This window comes from Ostrinia nubilalis, chromosome 3, assembly GCF_963855985.1.
Source record: "Ostrinia nubilalis chromosome 3, ilOstNubi1.1, whole genome shotgun sequence".
In the NCBI taxonomy this organism is placed as follows: Eukaryota; Metazoa; Arthropoda; class Insecta; order Lepidoptera; family Crambidae; genus Ostrinia; species Ostrinia nubilalis.
This window is the reverse complement of record NC_087090.1, coordinates 16,320,714-16,342,770: the sequence shown is the minus strand read 5'-3', so window position 1 is coordinate 16,342,770 and position 22,057 is coordinate 16,320,714. Positions and strand designations below refer to the sequence as shown.

Here is a 22,057-nt window from a genome sequence, read left to right as displayed (position 1 = left end):
TATTATTATTAAACTCGTATTATGTAGTGTAAATTCGATTGTTGATTGATTGAAAAAGGATTTAAAAGCTTGGTCCTATTATTGAAACTCGATTACTCGACGAATTAGGTCAATTTCATCTTTGAGCTTCTTTTTTTTTTTCATGGGACGTCCACCCACTAGGTGGACTGACAACCTCTTAAAGGTAGCACGAAGGCGCTGGATGCAGGCCGCTACCAACCGGGCGATGTGGAAATCATTGGGGGAGGCCTATGTTTAGCAGTGGACGTCCTGAGTTTGTTCCGGCGTTTCTTCTCAGCACTTGCCATATGTTTGTCTCAAAGCCCTGGTAGGGACCAAAAGATAAGGAGACATGTAAAGTGCCCCATAAGGGCTACCTTTTCTTTTTTATTATTTTCTATAATAATATTTTGACGTTCATAAGTGCCACTTGTGGTCTAAACTGAATAAATATTTTTGATTTTGATTTTGTGGCTGAAATGATGATGATGATCTTCGTTTTTACAATAGCCACATACTTCAATGCTGGTTCTGAAACAGTGCTGAAGACTGATGATGGAATTACTGTATTAACATTCTATTGTATTTCATAGCCCGATAATTGGCTAACTCCGATCTAGTAGATATCCCCCGTTATCTGATTACAAGATGTTATTGCAATTAATAACGATAACGTTATCGTTTTTTGAATCGGTATCGAGTAATTACGTCAATGAATTATCCGAGTTTATTTTTAATTGCCGTGTCAATATCCCATTGCAAGCCGTCCTGGCTACAGACAAACGATATGATTTTTATCTAGTTTTTTAAGATAAGAGAAGTTAATTTTTCTAAACGTTTTTATTTATTTTTATATTATTCTCCTATTCGCTATTCTCCTGAAATAGGTACCTACTTATGTGAGTAAAATGAAACTTTTCTATTTACTTATTTAAGGTAGGTAAGAAAGGTATACAGCAACTTAATACAGTTTCACAAAAAATAAAGGGTTAGTAGTAGTTTCGCACGATTTTCCTTCGCACGAATGTGCGAAACGTATACTTTCAATAACAGGTAATTTTTTTTAGTAGGCGTTTCGCCCGGATGTATTAAAATCGCGTGCGAATCGACTCTTTTTTGAACTAGTAGTATGTGATTACTAGTTCTCAAAGGGGTCGATTCGCACCCGTTTTTAATACTTTTGATACATCCGGGCGAAACTCCTACTAAAAAAAAAATATTATTGAAAGCAGACGTTTCTCACATTCGTGCGAAATTACTACTAACCCAAAATAAATATTCATAAATAAAATACATAAGATAATAAGTACGACTTTGTTCAAATTATAATCCGACTCAGAAGTGCAAATTACCGAAAAATGAAACGAAAATATTGCTTGTTTCATGAATGTAGAGAACCTATAAAGACTTACTCACTGTAAAAACGCATTAAATTTTGCTTTAAGTCTCATAAAAAAGACACGGCACTAAAAACCCATGGTTTCATGCAAGCAACTATTGATTGAAAGTGAACTAACCGTGGCGTTGATAACGCTCCTGATAACGGAGCCGCGTTATCGCACGCGAAAATGGTAAAAATGCACGCTGCGGGCGAGCTGGTATGTTTTGCATGGGTTTTGCTATTATGCAACCGCACAGTGGTTATGTGTGCTGAATTCTTGGACTAAAATTGTTGGGGATTGACGATTGAGGCGTAATTTTTGTTTTGGATGACGTTACTTTGGTCTATTAATGGATATTTTTGGCTTAATTACGTAAAAGTTTAAATGTAAATTTAAACCAGAGTTCAACCAGAGTCTAACTTTTTGTAACAAGGGGGCTGGACTCTATATTCAGAGGTCTGGTTTGTCTTCCAAATTTAGTAGAAATAACTTTTAAGTGTTTCCAGATTTTACTGTAGGTTTTGATCAAGTTGTATGAGCTTTGTTGGGCTGTGTCTGTTGGACTAAATAGTATTTAACAACCGCCATTTTCTCCTAGAATAATGCCTTATACCATTACTGAGGCCATGTAGCAGATTATGTGAGTGTTTTGATGACACAAATTAGATAGTGATGGTCTGCACTCAGCATTATAAATGTTGAAAATATAGGAGAGGAAAAAAAGGGAATAATTGTTCATCAAGATTTTTAAAGACTTTAAAATAGAAAAAGTTGTAGTCGTGGAATGTTATCGCATACTTTTAGTTATCTACAACAACAATTATACTTCCAAATTAACTGTACACACAGTGGCTATGATAACGGCCCGCATAACAATAAATATCTAACCAACAACTAAACGATAAGCGTTAGGTTATTTGAAGGTTTACTAACATGGATTTAGATTGGTTTTTGTGTAATTACATATATTTTAGATTGAATAAGCGAATCAGTTTTAAAGAAAGAACGTGTAATTTAGAAATAAATTAACGTAGAATACGACGAAGGTTTTTTATGTACACAAAGCAGGTATTTGACTGCAATCATACCTGTGGGCTGAGTGTACGTTTACATCAAACGCGCTCACAGTGAGCGCGTTTAAAAATGTATGAAAATTTTAGTTTTTGAACGTTTCCCGTTAGGGGCGCTGTGTAATCTGTCATACATTTAATGTAATTTTTTGACGCGCTCACCAGTGAGCGCGTTTGATGTAAAATCACACTAGGCCCTCTGATGTTAAATAAGATGCAGTCTAGGATGCTGCATTTCTGTCCTGTGACCTCTCGCCTTGAAAAGGCCGGGAAAGACAGCAGCAGGCAGTGAATTCCAGTCCCTAGCTGTTTGTTATAAAAGAGTTAGCGAAGTTAAGTAATTAATAGTTGCTAATGCATATCGCAGATTTAAATATATCTGCAGTGAGCTTTATTTCGGGGATCAGTGTGTAGGTATTATATTTTTTTTTATCAATAAAACACTATTCATATGCAGTGTAATCTGATGGATCCGAGGACAGTGCGGAATTTTCAAATTCAAAATTAAATACAAATTAATTTTGTATACAATTAGGATAGATTGACGCTCACACTAGTAATCAATTTGAATTTTTTTAAACAACAACAGTAGATGAAGATTAGGGCATCTGGATCCAACCATTCAGGATCCAGATACCCTAATCTTCATCTTTTCAACATCGTATATTTTATGATCAGACCTAGATACTAGATTATCTAGACTATTACTTATATCATCTAGATCATACAATAAAAATCTCTATAATGTATACTCGAATCGAGAGTTTGACAAGCTTGCATTCAATTTCACTATCGTCATTTCGTTATTTGATCTACATTTCGCATCGACTCTAAGAATGTAAAGTTTGAACGATGGGTTGAAGTTTTATTCCTATTCAATGGTATTCTATACGAATTATCTACTGCATTGCATTATCATAAAATAAAATCACCTTTTCTAATTAACTGTTTATTAAATTACATTACATTCATTCTTATTATTTATTAAATTACATACATTCATAAAAAAACATGTTATATACTAGAAAAAAATTAAAAAGGTTGAGACATAAAAATAGTTCCTATACTTTTGATAATATCTTTAACTCGAGTATAAATGTTATCATTAAACACGTTTTCCACAACGTGTTGAGCACAAATTTCTGCATTACACTGACACACAGATTTGGTAGAGTTTTCAAACTGTTCCGCATCGTAAATTTCTATTCGAATCACTTTTGCTCCATGCGATACCGTTCGAATGCTCGAATACAATTTCTTCTGTTGGTTAATGATGATATCACCATATCGTTGATTTTCATTTTCCATATTGTTTATTATTCTTTGCACACTCGTAGGACTCATCCTTCCAGATGCTGGTGGTGAGAGCGGTGTATATGATGGTGAATAAGACCAATTTTCGTGCTGAAACAAATAAGTAATATGATTAGACATTTTTTTACAAGTGTAAAAAAAAAAACATTTGTAAATAAATATTTTATAACTTACCGCCATTATTGCTAGCAATTATTCGTTCGTTATGCTTTAGGTACTAAAAAATACTAATTAATTCCACATCTCAGAACCCTTCCTTTATATTAAAAAGAGTGCTTACGAAATAGTTTAAACACCCGAGGTAATTGGTCTATATTACGTTATAAGCAGTTTTTAATAATAGACCTAACTTTACACTTTTCTATAAAGAATATTACGTTAGTAGTTTAGTGCTATGTAGAGCTTTTCTGTATTTGGTGCTGTCCAAATACGTACGCTGACGTCTGTTCAGTTGCTAGTCCATTAATGTTTGATCATGATACTAACTAATGACTACGACTTTGCCTGGTATATTAAAAACTAATTTTTAGTTTACATGTTGAACATAGTTCCGTATCCTACAAACATACGTAAATACGAAACTTTGTATGTATAAAAGTTTTGTTACTCTTTTATAAAAATAACTGAACGGATTCTGATAAAACTTAACAGTTTTATAATAACAATATAAGCTCTATTCCATCTATCTCTGTACCAAATTTCATCAAAATCGGTTTAGTGGTTTAGCATAATTAACAGACAGAGTTACTTATGCATAAAATATTATCTATAGTGATATTATAAATACGAAAGTTTGTATGTTTATGTCAAGTTGTTAGGCACAATCATGCAGCAATCGTTGGATGGATTTGTATGTTTTTTATATACATAGATAGACTATGATCTGGACTAACACGCGTTGTTACCCTATTATAATCGCGATCGAAACCGTGTGACGATAGCTAGTTTACCAATATACTTACATAAAGGAGAAGGTTAATAAATTAATAATGTAACCAAGTAAACATAGGGTATAAGCATTGTTTAGATATTTTTTCACTTATCAACACTTTACATATTTAGAAAACTGCAGATTGCTACTTTTTAACATACGAACTTAACTAATAAGGAAGGGATCCACGTCACAAATCTTTTATTTAAATAGCTCTAGTGTTGAGCGAAAATCACACAGATCGATTGTTATCCTACGGGAAGCCAGTCATTTGAAGATCCCTAGTGCCAGCCAGCCTCAGAAGAACCTAAAGGTTTTCTCAATAATAAAAATGTAAGTACCAACTATTATTATCTACTCTGTAACTAGATTGTTATTTTACTTACTGAATAGAATATACTTTTTAAGGCTACTACACGACTCTTAGGTTCGATTCCTAGACAGAACATACGTTCTGATCTATTCATGTTTTCTATTCTGATCTATTCATGTCTTCATTCATTTTGTATATTCAATTCATGCTATCTATTCTGTTTATTATCTTTAATCGTTTTCTCTATTCTAAGACTATGTCTTAATTAAATTTCTTTATTCGATTCATGTTCTGTATTCTTTTTTATTGTTTTAATTAATTTTCTGAATTCCATTCATGTCCTCTATTCCGCTCATACTATCTATTTATTGTTTTTGTTCATTTTCTGTATTCAATGAATATTCTCTTATATTCGTATTAAACTGTTTTTTTTATTGTTTACAGGTCGAAATTGTTGGCGAAGGATCTATTCCTCTCCAGTGACGACTCTGAAGTTGAGTCAAAACCTGTGGAAAAGAAGTCTAATAAGCGCAGAAGCTCAAGCAAACCGAGAGAAGAGCCGAAGGTGAAAAAAACGAAGACATCCATCACACCGTACACTCCACCACCTCGACTTACAGCGAACGATCTATTCGGTGAAGACAGCGATGAGGAACATCGGGTGAAACCGTCTACATCCAGCAAAAGCGGTAATATACCACCTCTACTTTCTTCTTTTACAAGAAGAGAATCAAGAGGGTTCTCTAAACAAATAAGTGAGACAAAGGAGGGAAAGTATTATGTGGAATTAAAGATATATAACACGGAGGAGGTACAGAAAATAGCGCCAATTAATAGATGGCGATACGCCATCACAACTATTAAAATGAAACTTGATGAACATAAAGATTCATGGCATACTTTAAAGGAGTTCGTAAATCTAATAAAAAAGGACTTTAGGAATTGTCCAGTCTCATTGCTTGGGTCATACGAAAGTGTTATTTAATACGTTATAATATTACCTACTTACACTATTATTATATACTCACCTAAATAACTATGCTATTTACCTACTATAATGTAACCGAATAAGTTATGTAACAGATATTGTAATCTTTGTTCACTGTTATTTTAATTTACAGAATAAGTGTCTTCAATAAATATTAGTATTATTATTTATTTTTTTCTTTTCACAGTTACTGTTGCACACCCTTACGAAACAGCAAGAGCTCAAAATTCTAAATACTGTGACAAATGCAAAGTTCTAGTACTGAAAAGACAATATCCATATCATATGAAAACGAATATACATAAAGCTAATTCTTTATTGAATACACAGATTGAAAATATTAATATTGTTGCAACTGCATTCAGAAACAGAATTGTTACATACAGATTAAATGTCGATCAGCAAGTCGAGTACCTCGGCTTAGAGGCGGTGATATATGACAACCAAGAACAATTAATAGATTTGATCAATTTATCTTTAAATAAACATGACTGCATTAAACTAAATTTTGAATTGTTTGCCTATTTTATGTTGCCAAAATCTGATGAAACACAATTAAAGTCGTTTAATACAAAATATATGATTGTATATAAGAATACTGATTTGAAAAAGTTAATAACGAATATGATGAATACATTTAATGAAAAGTTAACCGAATTTCAACATTGTCAATCTGGGTGGACCTTTGTTTCGTTTAGTCATATCGAAATTAATATAAATAAATATTCTCCTATGAGAGGTGGAACATATATAGACCTACCCATAGCCATAAAAAATTCAAAGAGTTGTATAAATATAAAAAATAATGATGATTACTGTTTTCTATGGAGTATAATGGCTGGACTGTACCCTGCTATGAATAATGTTTGCAAAACTAGTTCATATCCACACTTTTCCGATGTTTTAAATATTGATGGAATATCATTTCCTCCTTCACATGAAGATATTAAACATTTCGAAAAAAACAATCCTAACATAAGCTTTAACATATACGGCTTACGAAAGAGTACTATAACTGGACCTCTTTATGTTTCAAAATATAGAAAGAAGAATCATTTCAATTTACTGTACATAGAAAACAAAACGACAGCTCACTATTGTTTAATAAAGAACTTGACACGTTTAGTACGACCTCAATTCACTCGTTACAAAGGTAAAGTTCATTTATGTGATATGTGTTTACAATTTTTTTGCAGTGAAAAAAAATATAATACTCATAATTGTTCACACATTTTGTCAATTTTACCTGAAAAGAACACTTTGTTAACATTTAAAAATTTTGAGAGACAGCAGAAAATCAACTTTATTATTTATGCCGACTTTGAGTGCTTATTAATTAAATGTGATGAAAGTGACACTTTAAACACTCAGAAACTAAATATTCACCAGCCATCATGCTTCGCATATTATATTTGTTGTTCACATAATGATAAATTAAATAAATATGTGTCTTATACAGGAGCAGACTGTGTTGAAATGTTTGTTAAGTGTTTATTAACAGATGCTAAACGTATACATAAAATTTTAAGTGATAAAAAGTTAATGACCCCTTTAACATTAGAACAGGAATCAAATTATAAAAACGCCATTCTATGTCACATATGTAAACAATTATTAGTGAATGATAAAGTCCGAGATCATGATCATATTACTTCTGAGTACAGAGGAGCGGCGCATTCTCATTGTAATTTGATGCATAGAGTTTGTTCATTCATTCCTGTAGTGTTTCATAATTTATCTGGATATGATTCACATTTATTTATTGAAGAGTTAGCAAAATATGAAGGTCACATCAATGTAATACCGAAAACAAAAGAAAAATATTTATCTTTCACGAAAGTGATTAAAACTGAAGACTATAAAAATCCTATTCAGATAAAATTCATTGATTCATATCAATTTCTTAGTTCTAGCCTAGACATATTGAGTAAAAATTTATCAGATAATGATTTTTTACATTTATCTAAAGAGTTTCCTGATAAAAAAAAAGTTTAATTTGTTAAGAAAAAAGGGTATTTATCCTTACGATTACATGAACTCTTGGTTGAAATTTCGAGAAACTCAACTACCTTCAAAATGTGATTTCTATAATACATTGCGAGAGGAACCTATAACTGATAATGAATATTTACATGCTCGAAGAGTGTGGGAAATTTTCGATATCAAATCCCTTGCTGAATATACAGATTTATATTTAAAATGCGATGTGCTTTTACTTTGCGATGTATTCGAAAAATTTAGAAAAACGAGTTTGCATTATTACAAATTAGATCCAGCATATTATGTAACCTCACCGAGCCTAAGTTGGGATGCGATGTTATTATACACAGGCGTTGAACTTGAGCTGATAAGCGAATTAGAAATTTATGAATTGTTAGAAAAAGGTATCCGTGGTGGACTAGCGCAGTGCTCATTACGTCACGCTAAAGCGAATAATAAATACTTACCACATTATAATGATTCAGAACCAAGCAGTTATTTGATATACCTCGACTGTAATAATTTATATGGTTATGCGATGATGAAAAAACTCCCCATTTCACAGTTCAGATTATTATCAAAGAGTGAAATTAAAAAAATTGAAATAATGAATATCCCAGATGATGCTGATTACGGTTATATTCTTGAAGTAGACTTAATGTATCCAGATTATTTACATAATACACATAAAGATTTACCATTTGCTGTTGAAAAAATTATACCCCCGTATGGTAAATCAAAAAAATTGATTGCAAACCTTTATAACAAAAAGAAATATGTTATTCATTATATTCATCTTAAAGAATGTTTAAAGAATGGTTTGATTTTAGAAAAAGTTCATCGTATTCTAAGTTTTAGACAGGATTGCTTTTTAAAAAAATACATTGATCTCAATACCAGTCTTCGGCAACATTCGAAAACAGCTTTTGAAAAAGATTTTTTCAAATTATTAAATAATTCAATATTCGGAAAAACGATTGAAAATAAACGCAAACAAACGAATGTTAAATTAATTTCAAAATGGAGGGATCATGATAATAAAACTAATAAACAGCTTGGTGCTGAAAATTTGATAATTAAACCAAACTTAAAGAGTATATCAATATTTTCAGAAAATTTTGTTGCTATAGAGTTAAATCATGAAAAGGTTGTTTTAGACAGACCAATTTATATCGGGTTTACAGTTTTAGAATATGCAAAGCAGCATTTATATCAGTTTCACTATAATTATATAAAAAATAAATACGGTAAAAATGCTAACCTATGCTATACTGATACTGATAGCTTATTATATTTAATATACACAGACGATTTTTATCATGAGATGCATAATGATATTCAAATGTATGATACTAGCAATTTTGAAATCGATAACCCTTTTCACATACCACAAGTTAACCCAAAAATACCCGGATTATGGAAACATGAAATGGGTGACGACTTGATTACAGAATTTACTGGTTTACGTGCAAAGTTATATTTTATAAATAGCGTTAAAACTCAAATAAAAAAAGCGAAAGGCGTGTCTAAGTCAGTAACTAAAAATCTTGAATTGAAAGATTATAATAATGTTTTATTAAAAAATGAAGTACTCAGAAGTAAAATGAATATGATAAAATCAATCAAGCATGTTTTATATTCTCAACAAGTAGATAAACAAGTTTTAGAGGGAAATGATGACAAAGTTCAAGTATTACAAGATCAGATTCATACCATACCGTGGGGTCATTGTGATTCAATACTTATGGATTAGTAACGATGTGAGAAAGGAATTGTATGAATAAATTAAGATTGTTAATGGAATAATAACCTGTTTCATAAATAAATTTCCTATATTAATAGATATTGTAACTAAATGATATTGTAATTGGTTATTTAATTTTAAGAATTATTATATTTTGATTATAATGTAATGAATAAATGATTAAATGAAATACCTGGTGTTTTTTTAACCGTAACCTTTTGTTTTCTGCTCATAGTAAAAACCACTACACCATTGTGATCGATGTCAGTTCATTAAAATCTATCAAACAATACAGTCATATATCAAACCTGTTATGAAATTTCTTAAACAAAAAGAATCACTTAAATTAGAATGTATCGATCCTACATCAAAAAACGAGGTTAAACGTCATGGAAACTTACTACCAAACACTATACGTAGTATTGTCTGTGGTCCATCGAATTGTGGAAAAACTAACTTAGTTATCAGTTTATTGTTACACCAGAATGGACCACGTTTCCGTAACCTTTATGTATATTCAAAGTCTTTATATCAACCTAAATACTTATTTTTAGAAAAAGTATTGCAGAAGGTATCAGGCACATCTTATTACACGTATAATAATAATAGTGAAATTTTGAGTCCACACGAAGCTTCACCTAACTCAATTATAATATTTGACGACGTAGCTTGTGAAAATCAGAACAACATACGTGATTATTTCGCTATGGGTCGACATAAGAACATTGACTGTTTTTATATTAATCAAACTTATACTAAGATACCTAAGCAACTAGTAAGAGATAATGCAAACCTGATCATATTGTTTAAGCAAGACGAAATAAATCTGAGACACATTTATGATGAACATGTAGGGTCTGATATGACATGGTCTCAGTTCCGTGAAATGTGCTCAACCGTATGGAGTAAACCTTTCAATTATGTTGTTATAAATAAAGATTGTGAACGAAATAAAGGCTGTTACAGAATGAAGTTCGATACATTCATACTAGTAGACTAAACCTTTTAAATAGCTGCTATGTCACAAAGCCATCAGTTTAATTTGATTAGTTGAACAGAGTAGAATCCTTTACAATGGAACGAGATCTCAAGAAACAAATTGTAAAATCTGCTACAGCTGTAAAAAGAAAGGTAGAAATGATAAAAGATGCAAGAAATACAAAAGATCTGGCTTTGAAAACAATATTTAAACCTATCGTTGATCCGCTTAATATGCTAACTAGAAAAACTGAAGAGAAGAAATTAAATGAAGACCCAGAACAAAATCGTCTTATAAAAAAAATTAAGTGCAGCGAAAGTGAGTCATCGATTACTTCAAGTGATGAGTTTGAGGATCTTGTTAATAATGAAGAAAACTCTGATAACGATGTTTATACAACATCCAACAAAACCCTCACTACCTCGCTTCCTAAGGATGATTACGATGCGAATGATTTTTCGTTTAAATCACTTCAGTCATCACCAAGTATTCCAAATGATTCTTTATCATGGTCTATATCATCTGAAGTACTAAAAGATGTACCTTATGGTGTTCGAAATGAACATGGGAAACTTATGCTTGGTACAACTCGCGTCTATGATGATGATGACATCCTAAAAATCGGGAATCATAGTTTAAAAAAAACTCTTGGCTTAAAAGAGTTATTGTTTAAAAAGTTGCCAAATTTAGATATCATAACAGAAGAGGACTTACACAATTATAAGTTAATACTTATGGATACCAATGCCCACAAACGTAATTACGATCCATCTAAACCTATAAATAGTAACAAAGGATTTAAATATATGAATGTGATCAAACCTTTGTTTAAGTTCTCGAAAAATACAAGCAGTGTAGAAAGTCGAAGTAAAGGTGAAGGAATTGATATTTTGAAAGAAGTTAAGAAGGATACTGATTTAGTTTATTGGGATGATCCAAATGAATTAGTGGAAAGGTTAAAATTACTACTCGGATCATGGGCAGCTGGTAACACTGGAGTGTATAATGAAATTTATGCAATAATAGAGGAATTGTATGAAGCTGGTATCATAAAAGATATAAAATATAAAAAGCTTCCAACAGGAGGTTTTGGCAGTACCATTACACTGCAGAAGCCGAGCAGACGGCAATGAATATAGATAAATTCGGTCACCATATTCATAAGCGTTTAAGACTATCTGAATTTACTAATATTCTTACTGACACATTAGTAAAGTCAGATTCAGGTGATTTTGATTTAAAATCATCGAGATTAAAAGGACTATTAACTCCAGAAAAGGATAATGAAGCTGTAAATAAACAGTATGTGGATAAATGTGTTCAAGAACTTAAAAATGAATTGAAAATCATTCAAAGTAATATAAAAAAATATCTTAATAGTTTAGAAAAATCAACTACTAATAATTTGACTACATTTTATTACACAAAACAAGAAATTGATGTGATGATTGCTGCTAAATCTAGCAAGAATGAGTAAACAAGATCTGGTAAACGAGCTTCACAAAGCAGTGAGAAGAAACTTCATCCGTCGACATACAATTATCAAAGGAATAGATGATTTATGGCAAGCTGACCTCATGGATTTTCAAAAATACTCAGCATTTAATAAAGGATATAAATATGTTCTAGTTGTAATTGATGCTTTGTCAAAATATGTATGGGTTAGACCATTGAAGTCTAAATCCAAACAAAATGTTACTAATGCAATGCATAGTATATTAATCGAATCGAGGCGAAAACCTAAAAATTTGCAAACCGATTTGGGTACTGAGTTTTATAACGATTCTTTCAAACAGTTAACTAAAAGTTATAACATTAATCATTATTCCACATACTCGATTAAAAAGGCAGCCATTGTGGAGCGAGTAATAAGAACGATAAAATCTCATCTCTATAAACTGTTTAGTTTATGCGGTCGATATCAATGGTTTAAAAATAATTTAGACACCGTTGTACAGCAATACAACAGCACTATACATCGCGTTACAAAATTTAAACCAATAGATGTCAACCATTCCAACGAGATTGTTGTTAGATCTAATATTATTAAAAGTCAAAGGCAACAAACACGTCAACGATCAAATTTTCAAGTTGGTAACTTTGTTCGAATAAGTAAATTCAAAGGAGATTTTTATAAAGGTTATACACCTAATTGGTCTACAGAAATTTTTCGTATTGTAAAAGTTAATCAAACAGATCCTCAAACATATCAAATAGAAGACAAGCATAATCAAATTATTCTTGGTTCTTTTTATGGATATGAATTACAAAAAACTAAATTGACTGACCTTTATCTTATTGAGAAAGTTATAAGGAAGAAAGGAAACAAACTTTTTGTAAAATGGCTGGGTTTAAGTGACAAGGAAAACAGTTGGGTGGATAAAAGTGAAATTGTGGTGTAGTTATATAAATAACATAATTTTCACTCTTTAACTCACTTTATGATTATCAATGACGGAAGGTAGTGGTATAATTGATACCTTGATAGATCATTTACCGTTTGAGTTACATTTACCTGGATATCAATATTGTGGTCCTGGAACTAAACTTGAGAAACGAATACTTAAAGGTGATCGAGGGATTAACCAATTGGATGAGGCTTGTATGCATCACGATATTGCTTACTTGAATAAAGATTCTAGTGCTCGACATAAGGCAGACTTAGAACTGTTAAATATGGCTAAAAGAAGGCTTAAATCAAAAGATACTGGAAAAGGAGAAAAAATTGCTTCATGGATAGTTAAAAATGCTATGAAAGCAAAAATCAAAGCAGGTCGAGGCATAACATCATTTAGGAAAGGGATACAGAAAATAAAATCAGAATTAAAAAGAAGTAAATGTAAAGATAACCATTCTGCTATAAGATATGCATATGCAGCTGCAAAGAAACTTTTTGTTAATAAAAAAGGAATACGTTTACCTCGATGTATTCCTCTTCCAAAAAGTGGAGGGTTTTTACCACTTATTCCTATATTTGCGGGGCTATCAGCTTTAGGTTCTCTTGCTGGAGGAGCAGCTGGTATAGCAAAAGCTGTTAATGATTCTAAAGCTGCCCAAAAGAGTCTGAAGGAATCAGAAAGACATAACAGAATGATGGAAGCGATGGCTCTTGGTAAAGGGTTGTATATAAAACCACATAAAAATGGAGCAGGGCTATATCTGAATCCTTCAAAAAACTAATTATGCGGCTACCTAAACGTGCGCTCACTGATGTGGATATAATCGAACATGGAAGTAATATTCCATTCTTTCGTGGTGTATTCATGAGAGATACATTACCTGCAAAACCCAAGAAGACAGAATGTGCAATCATGAATTTGGATAGTAACAAAAATCCTGGTACACATTGGGTAGCCTTTGTAAAGCAAAATGATTATGTTGAATATTACGACAGTTTTGGTAATTTAAAACCACCGTTGGAATTAGTTCAATATTTGCGTAACTTACCTATAAAATACAATTATGTGCGACATCAAGCCTTTGGTACGATAAACTGTGGTCATTTGTGTCTGAAATTTTTAAGGAATTATTGGAAAAAGCATTTAAATAATGAAAATTATTAATAAAATTGTCAGTATAATAATGTCTTTCACTGTGTCTATAACGGGGACAGGAGCCTCATTAACAACCAATTATTCACCGACTTTGGAACTTCGGGGGGACTATGAATGCGGTCTTTTATATTTCTCAACCTTCAATTCTATCCCCAACATAGATAAAAGAAACAACAAGTTTTACTATGGTGAAAATGAAATCATTGAAATTCCAGAAGGATCTTACGAGCTTCAAGATATTTGTGATTATTTAAAAAATAACATCAAGAACACTGTATTACAACTAACTTGCAATAATAATACATTGAAAACAAATATCTATTGTTCTAAAGACATTCATTTCAATAAAAGTAAATCAATTGGTAAAATTTTAGGATTTGGAATGGAAACTATAAATGCAAATATAAGTACTGAATCACAGTATCCTGTAAGCATTCTATCAACGACTATTGTGCGGATCGAATGCGATGTAGTTAGTGGTTCATTTGTAAACGGGAAAGCTAGCCATATAATTTATGAATTCGTACCTAATGTACCACCTGGTTATCGAATAATTGAAATACCTAAAAATTTAATTTATTTTCCTGTCAACCAAAGTTCTATAGTCGCTATTAATATAAGGCTCTTGGACGCTGAAAACAAAGAGATTAACTTAAGGGGTGAAGAAGTACAGCTGTATTTACATTTCAGAAAAAAATGATCAATTTCAATAAAAGCTCTTCTACATTGAGTACTTCAGTCAGTTCTAAAAGATCATTTCACAAAGACAGACCGCTTCAGCTAAAAAAGAAGCTAACTAAGACTAATAAAGAATTTCTAAAGTTAATTGGGTTGATAAAATGAATATTTTAAATATATCTCAACAAACATCGTACGATAACAGCATTGAAAGTTTTGAGTATCATTCGTACAAGCCATATGTGACAAGTTTTAACAAGAATGATGAAATACGAATACCTATCAACCAACAAGACTTGTACGTGTTACCTTCACTTAGTAATCTTTATATCGAAGGAAAAGTAATTGTGTATAACAGCACCACCAAAGAAAAAGTATCAAATGTACATTTCATAAATAATCCAGCTCTTTTTCTCTTCCAAGATATTAGATATGAACTAAATGGAGTAGAAATAGACAAAATTAAGAATGCAGGCATTACTACAACAATGAAATCGTACCTATCGTTAAATGACAATGAATCTAAATGTAGTCGAGTTTGGGGCTGGTCAACCATAGGAACAAACAATGCCAACGGTGGATCATTTTCTGCATCTATACCGTTAAATAGGATACTAGGATTTGCCGAAGACTATGAAAAAATTATTATTAACTGTAAACATGAGTTAGTGTTACTAAGAAGTAATACTAATCTTAATGCGGTGAAGTTAAATGCAGGCGAAGTTGTGGATGACATTATAATCAATAAAATTATATGGCGAGTTCCACACATAAAAGTTTCGGATCGTGAAAGGATTAACCTATTGAAACACTTGGAGAAAGATCGAGCTATTCCATTAGCGTTCCGTAATTGGGATCTGTATGAATATCCATTACTACCTAAAACACGTAAGCATACTTGGTCTATAAAAACTTCTTCGCAAATAGAGAAACCACGATTTGTTGTCATTGCCTTACAAACCAACCGTAAACATAATGTTGCATTGTCAATGGCAGAGTTTGATCATTGTCATGTGCGTGATGTAAGAGTGTTTTTAAATTCATCATATTATCCGTATGAAGGACTAAATGTTAGTTTTTCAGAAGATAGGTTTTCTTTATTATACGATCAGTATGCAAGATTTCAACAGTCGTATTACGGACGTCGGTCAGAGCCGTTGTTAAGTTTGAAAGAATTCAGAGACATAGCTCCTTTAATTGTTATCGACTGTTCGAGACAACACGAAACTTTAAAAGGTTCAATCGATGTGAGAGTTGAAATCGAAACAGACCAAGAAATACCAGATCAGACATCTGCTTATTGTTTGATTTTAAACGATTGTATATTCGAATACAAACCTTTGAGTAACATCGTTAAGAAAATATCATGAATAGCAATATAGTTGTCGATCTGCAAGGATTTAAAAATAATAGAAATGAATTTATAATAAAAGAATTTGCTATAGCTACTCAAGAGCATACCCATCTATTTTTAATCAAACCTCCATACCCATTCTGTTCATTAACTATTGAAGAGAAAAGACAAGTTTGCTGGATCGAAAAGAACAGAGGCTATCGGTGGAACGAAGGACATATTGACTACAGAGAGTTTCAAAGAATTATCGTACCTTATTTAAAAGGTAAACATATTCTTGTGAAAGGAGATGAAAAGATTAAATGGGTGCATAATTTATGTAATCAAAATAGTGTAATGGACGTAACTTGTCTAGGTGCTCCTAGTTTAAATACTCTTTACAATCTTTATTGTTTAGATAATCCCAAATTATTTAACTGTGTTAACCATGAAAAAATATGTGCATTAAAAAATGTAATATGTATAAAGAAATGGTGTGTTGAAAAAAATGTAGCAATATGATTGTACTGTACTTATTATTAGTTTAGTGTTACTTTAATTATTGTGTAAATAATGAGAGCTAATTACTGTTTTAAAAATATTTTAAATGATAAATAAATGTGTTATGTGTTTAATCAATAAACTGTTTCATTTTAGCAAAACCTAAATTATTTAATAAAAAAAAGTGTAAATGTATTCAATTTTATTAAGAACTTAACTAAACATAAACCTCTTATTTAAGCTGAATTGAATACTATTAACAAATACCCAGATATTATATCTTATAAATCAGTTTCATATTCGTAATAAAAGTCTAAAGGTTTAGATATGATTTTATGTTTTTTTACACATTTACAGTTAAACGGATAGTTATATGGATGAAATTTCATAAAATATAGTCTAAAACAACGCATAGGCTACTTTAACAACATATTATATTTAGCTGACTCAATTACGTTAGAACGGCTGAACGTATATGAACTTGATATAGAGATGGAATGGAATAACATGTTATAGGCTACTTTCTATCTTGGAAATAATATGTTATACATATGAAACTTATTATTTTTTTTTTACTTTAATCGTGTCAGAATACCTGAACACATAAAAATGAAATTTCACTAGCTCTCGCTTCGCTAGAGTTGCGTGCCATAGTAGAAGCTCTCCTACTTATCGTAGATGAATTCTTTAGCAAGTGATCAAGTCTCATAATGAATGCAAGCTCGTCAAACTCATGATTCAAGTATACATTAAAGAGATTTTAATTTTCTGATCTAGTCTGATCATAAAATATATGCTGTTGTAGTCTGATCATAAAATAAGTAAATGTTGTTGAAAAGATGAAGATTAGGGTATCTGGATCCTGAATGGTTGGATCCAGATACCCTAATCTTCATCTACTAACAACATTACAGCAAAATAATAATAAAATAAATTAAATTCACTCATAACAAATGAAATATGCAAACTTTATTTATAACCAATCGATTAACTAAACACTTACCGTAACATGACGTCACGTTCTTTTTGAAGCCTTCGACCACGTATTTATTGGCATATCTAATTGACATGTGAAATGTAATTTTCCACTTAAACTCCAATCAAAATGTCCAAAGATGTGTCCTTAAACGAATCGCAAAAAACCTTTTTAATGACACATAACTTCTAAAATACACGTCTGTTAAATTACTAGCAATTTTAAAGTCTGTAGTTAGTTTAAATGTACGAATATCTGCCGCAAGGACGTAACTAAAAAAAAAAACAAAAGTCAAATCACTAGCTCAAAATTTCGCGCAACATTTGCTCAAAAAATACATGAAATAAAAAAAAATTCAAAACAAAATCGAACGCGCTTCGCTCGCGGCCCACCGCTGTGTTGGCCAAACAAACACTGAATGGTTCGCGCTTATCGCTCACTGATAAGGCGTAATCAACCGATTTTACGATTGCCGCTATCACGACACGGCGGATTACACACCGATACACATCGGGGTAGTTGACAAACTTCTCAGATAGGTTTTAATGTGTGTTTACGTGGCTACCGGTTGATAAGCTCGCTGTAGACTTTGATAGAGGTTTGACAATAGATTGGGTGAATGTTATTACATTTAATTCGTTTAATAATCAAAATAATGATTATTATGTAACTTAATTCATTTATTGTATCATCATCATCATCTTAGCCATAGGACGTCCACTGCTGAACATAGAACATTTATAATTTATTTATTTTATAAAAAAAAATAGAAATATCACTGTTATTTGATTGCTCTACACTAGATAAAAAATACATTATTATAATGTGCCAATATTTATTAAATCGCTGTTTACGCCAACTTCGAAAACCACTGCTTTCGTTTAGAAATAGGAATAGATAATAATAAATAAATAAATAATAATAATAAATAAATCTTTGGACAATTTCACACAGCGCCAGCTAGCCCCAAAGGAAGCAACTTAATGGTTGTGTTATGGGTGCTAGCTTAACGGATATACTACTTGTATACTTTTTTTTTTAAATACATAAATATTATACATAGTCACACCCAGACCCGTCACAGAAATGTACGTTTATTGCTCTATACCTGTTAAAATTATTCGTAATATCAGAAATAAAGTAAGCTTGCATGTAACGTTTCGGTCTACGAGTATTTTCATTAAAAAATCTACCATCAATTACCAAGCTCAAACCAAAGAAGAGCTTCTGTCGACTAGATAATGTCAAAAACAAAAATATGTCTAAGAATTCACATTAAAAATGATTCTAAATATTCTCAATTTTTCTCGCACGGACCTCGCCTAGTGGTGCGTGGCTTATCGCCGCCGGACAAAAGGAGCGTTGACGATTGAACAAACATAATGTCGATCCGATCGACAGGTGACGTGATACACCGTGCGAGGCCAAGAATGTTTGTATTTGCTCGAAATCGCTGTTTTGCGACTGGAAAAATTTTGGTGAAAAACTTGAGATTTTATTTTCTTTCCATCGTACAACAAAATATTAAAAATTGTTGTCTGAGTTAGAAAGACAAATTGTACAGCGGTTTCTGCGGTATGCTCTCTGACTTTTATCTTGGCTGCGAGTGATTTATAATGAAGGCACTAGTTTAAAAAATCTTAGAATTCAGATTTGAAAATTTATTCTTACAGAAAGTTGCAGTTGACAAAAGAGAGTTATATTTTATGTTGGTGCTCCGAGATAAGTTAGTGTTGCTTGTGGTATCCTTCCGTTTGGCCAAATTACTTTTCGCCAAATTTCACTTCGCAAACAACTTATCGCCAAAGTTTCATTTCCCAAATGAACTTTTAGCAATTGTATTTTTCGCAACTAATTCATTTGGACAAATTATCATTTGGCCAAATTTTACTTGGCAAATGTTTATATAGCAAATGTTTTATTTTGCCAAATATTATATCCCAAATAATTTGTTTGGTCAAATCGACACTTCACATACTTACCCACAAATCAAACCATAAGGCAGAGGCAGATGATCATGGTTTTCACAAGAATGTTATGTAAAACAAAGAGATTGCAGAAAATAGTATGGTTGCAGAAAGTAGGTATTGCAGAAAATAGTAGGTTAGGTTAGGTTAGAACAGTGACCCTTAACGCGCGAAGGCGAGCGAAGCGTGCCGCGCGGCAGCGGCCGCCAAACGCTAGAATCACCTCTATTGTTAATGAATCATTTGGAAATTTCGATAAAAAGAATGAAATATGAAAAATTAATATAGAACAAATTTAATATTAACTACCCACTAAATAAAATAATAACCACTTGTTAATTTGTACTCCATTCTATGCACCAATCAAATTATTTTGTAAATAGTGTATCGTGAAATATTTTTGCCAAATGAAACATTTGCCAAAACATACTTTGCCAAACAATAATTTGCTAAACAATAATATGCCAAAAACGGCATTTGCAAATTAAAAGTTTGCTATAAGTTGTTTTGCCAAATGAGAATTTGCCAAATGAAAATTTGCGAAACGTTGTTTGCAATGTGATAATTTGGGAAACGTTTTTTGGCCAAACATTAGTAATCCGTTGCTTGTCTTTACTATAAAAAAATATTTGGGGAAAAATACCTAATTTGATCATACATAATAATCTGTCATGTCATAAAGTATCTTTCAAAACATATTTTTTTGTCCAAACATTTTCACTCCGAACGTTCTAAATGTGAAAATTAAGCGGGCGTGCTGTACCCATTCCGACAGTTGACGACATTAACTCGAGTGCGGGGTCTATCTCGCGCACCAGTCGAAAACTTTTTCGCGCAACGCGGCTTACGGTGACGAGTGAGCGACGCAGGTGAGTGCAGGATACCCGCCTGCCAGCGTGAGATACGTCACTCATGTAAGTTTTCTTCGCATTTTGAATTATCGCGATTCGTTATTCGCGCGTTTTAAGGAATGGGTTTTGGCATTTTTTCCAGATGTGCATGTATGGTGTAGCATTGGGCACATTACATTTTTAACCGACTTCAACAAAAGGAGGAGGTTCCCAATTCGGTTGATATGTTTTTTTGTTAGATTTGTTAGTCACTTTTAAAATGTTATGTAAGGAAGGAGTTAGCGAATATTAATTTGTTGTGTTTTTAAACTCTACATTTAATTTTTTTATGCATATCAAGGAATTTTGAAAATGGAACCTATCCTTTTGCTATTTTTAGAAAAAGTTCCTGAAAATTTCTTGCAAGGTACTTAGCTAATGAATAAAGGTACCTGAGTGTGCATTTTAGTTCTTGTGATCAAGATATCATCTATCAAGAGGTATGTTCAACAAGATAAACATCTGACGATTGTCTAACGAGTTTATTTATCGCTAGCGCGTTGCGTTGCGTTTTTCCTCGCGTTGAAATGAAATTGGCTTGTTAATTTGCCGTGAACGCAGCGCGCAATATAATATGCGATGCGTCGATAATGGACTCGTCTACTGGATGGACTTTCATTTCCGCGCGCACGTCGCTCGATAACAAAGAAGTGACATATTTAGAACAAGCCTGAAATCGACTCGACTGGCAACACCGCGCGCGCGATGACAGCCGTCATCCGACTAACGCGCGGTTTTAATTTTCGAATCCATACCGCGGCTGCCGCTCCCGCGCTTTTTTGTAACAAACGTCAAACCGAGATCCCGATTGCTTCCTCCGCGCGCGAAGAATCCCGAATACTTTATAAAACTGTCGAAGTTTCAAGTGATTGACATGCGGTGATCGCGAGGTTTCGCGCAAATAGCTTTTCGCTGAAACTGAATTTGTGATTGATTCCAATTGAACTTTAGACAGGTCGGTATCGTCGCATTACTTGTTTCCACTTCGATTGGCTGCGAAGGGGTACGGGGATTAACATTTTGATGGGCAATTTCCTTTGTCTCAATCTTTTTAAATTGCTTTTTATGCGTAAGTTGTTTTATATTGAAAGAGTTTTCGTTCGTGCCAGTTTAGTAGGGGTTAAAAATTGTGGAAATATGAATAGATTTTTGCGGGGCGTTGTATCGGCGGCGGCCAGGGTCCGCGTATCGCCGTTCCGCACGGGCGCGCCGATACACCGCCTCTCGGAAGAGAGAACAACACTAGCGTACATTTTTAAGAAGGTTGCCGGACTATTTGAGGCAAAGGAATATTTTGAATAAGATGTTTCTCACTAAATAGAACTTGAGATGTTTTTAGTTGATAAATAATGGAACAGCCCGCATATAACACTAAACATTGTATAATCTACTATTTAGCAAAGCTTTATCATTGTCAAAAAGGTTTATTTCCAAATACAAACTCTTTGTTAATTGAG

At 32.4% G+C, this 22,057-nt stretch overlaps 1 protein-coding gene across 3 annotated transcripts in view; it reads right to left on the bottom strand.

Annotated features, from left to right (window-relative positions):
- LOC135088049 (zinc finger protein ush) overlaps nt 1-22,057 on the bottom strand; it is a 264,585-nt gene that overhangs the window by 78,638 nt on the left and 163,890 nt on the right. The window contains exon 1 of one of the 3 annotated variants that reach the window (XM_063982930.1): nt 17,771-18,140. The exons of the other annotated variants lie outside the window; for them this stretch is intronic. Coding sequence (XP_063839000.1) covers nt 17,771-17,837 — 67 coding nt within the window. The 5' untranslated portion in view covers nt 17,838-18,140. Of the gene's footprint in view, nt 1-17,770; nt 18,141-22,057 lie in introns of those variants that run through there. 3 annotated transcript variants of the gene reach the window in all.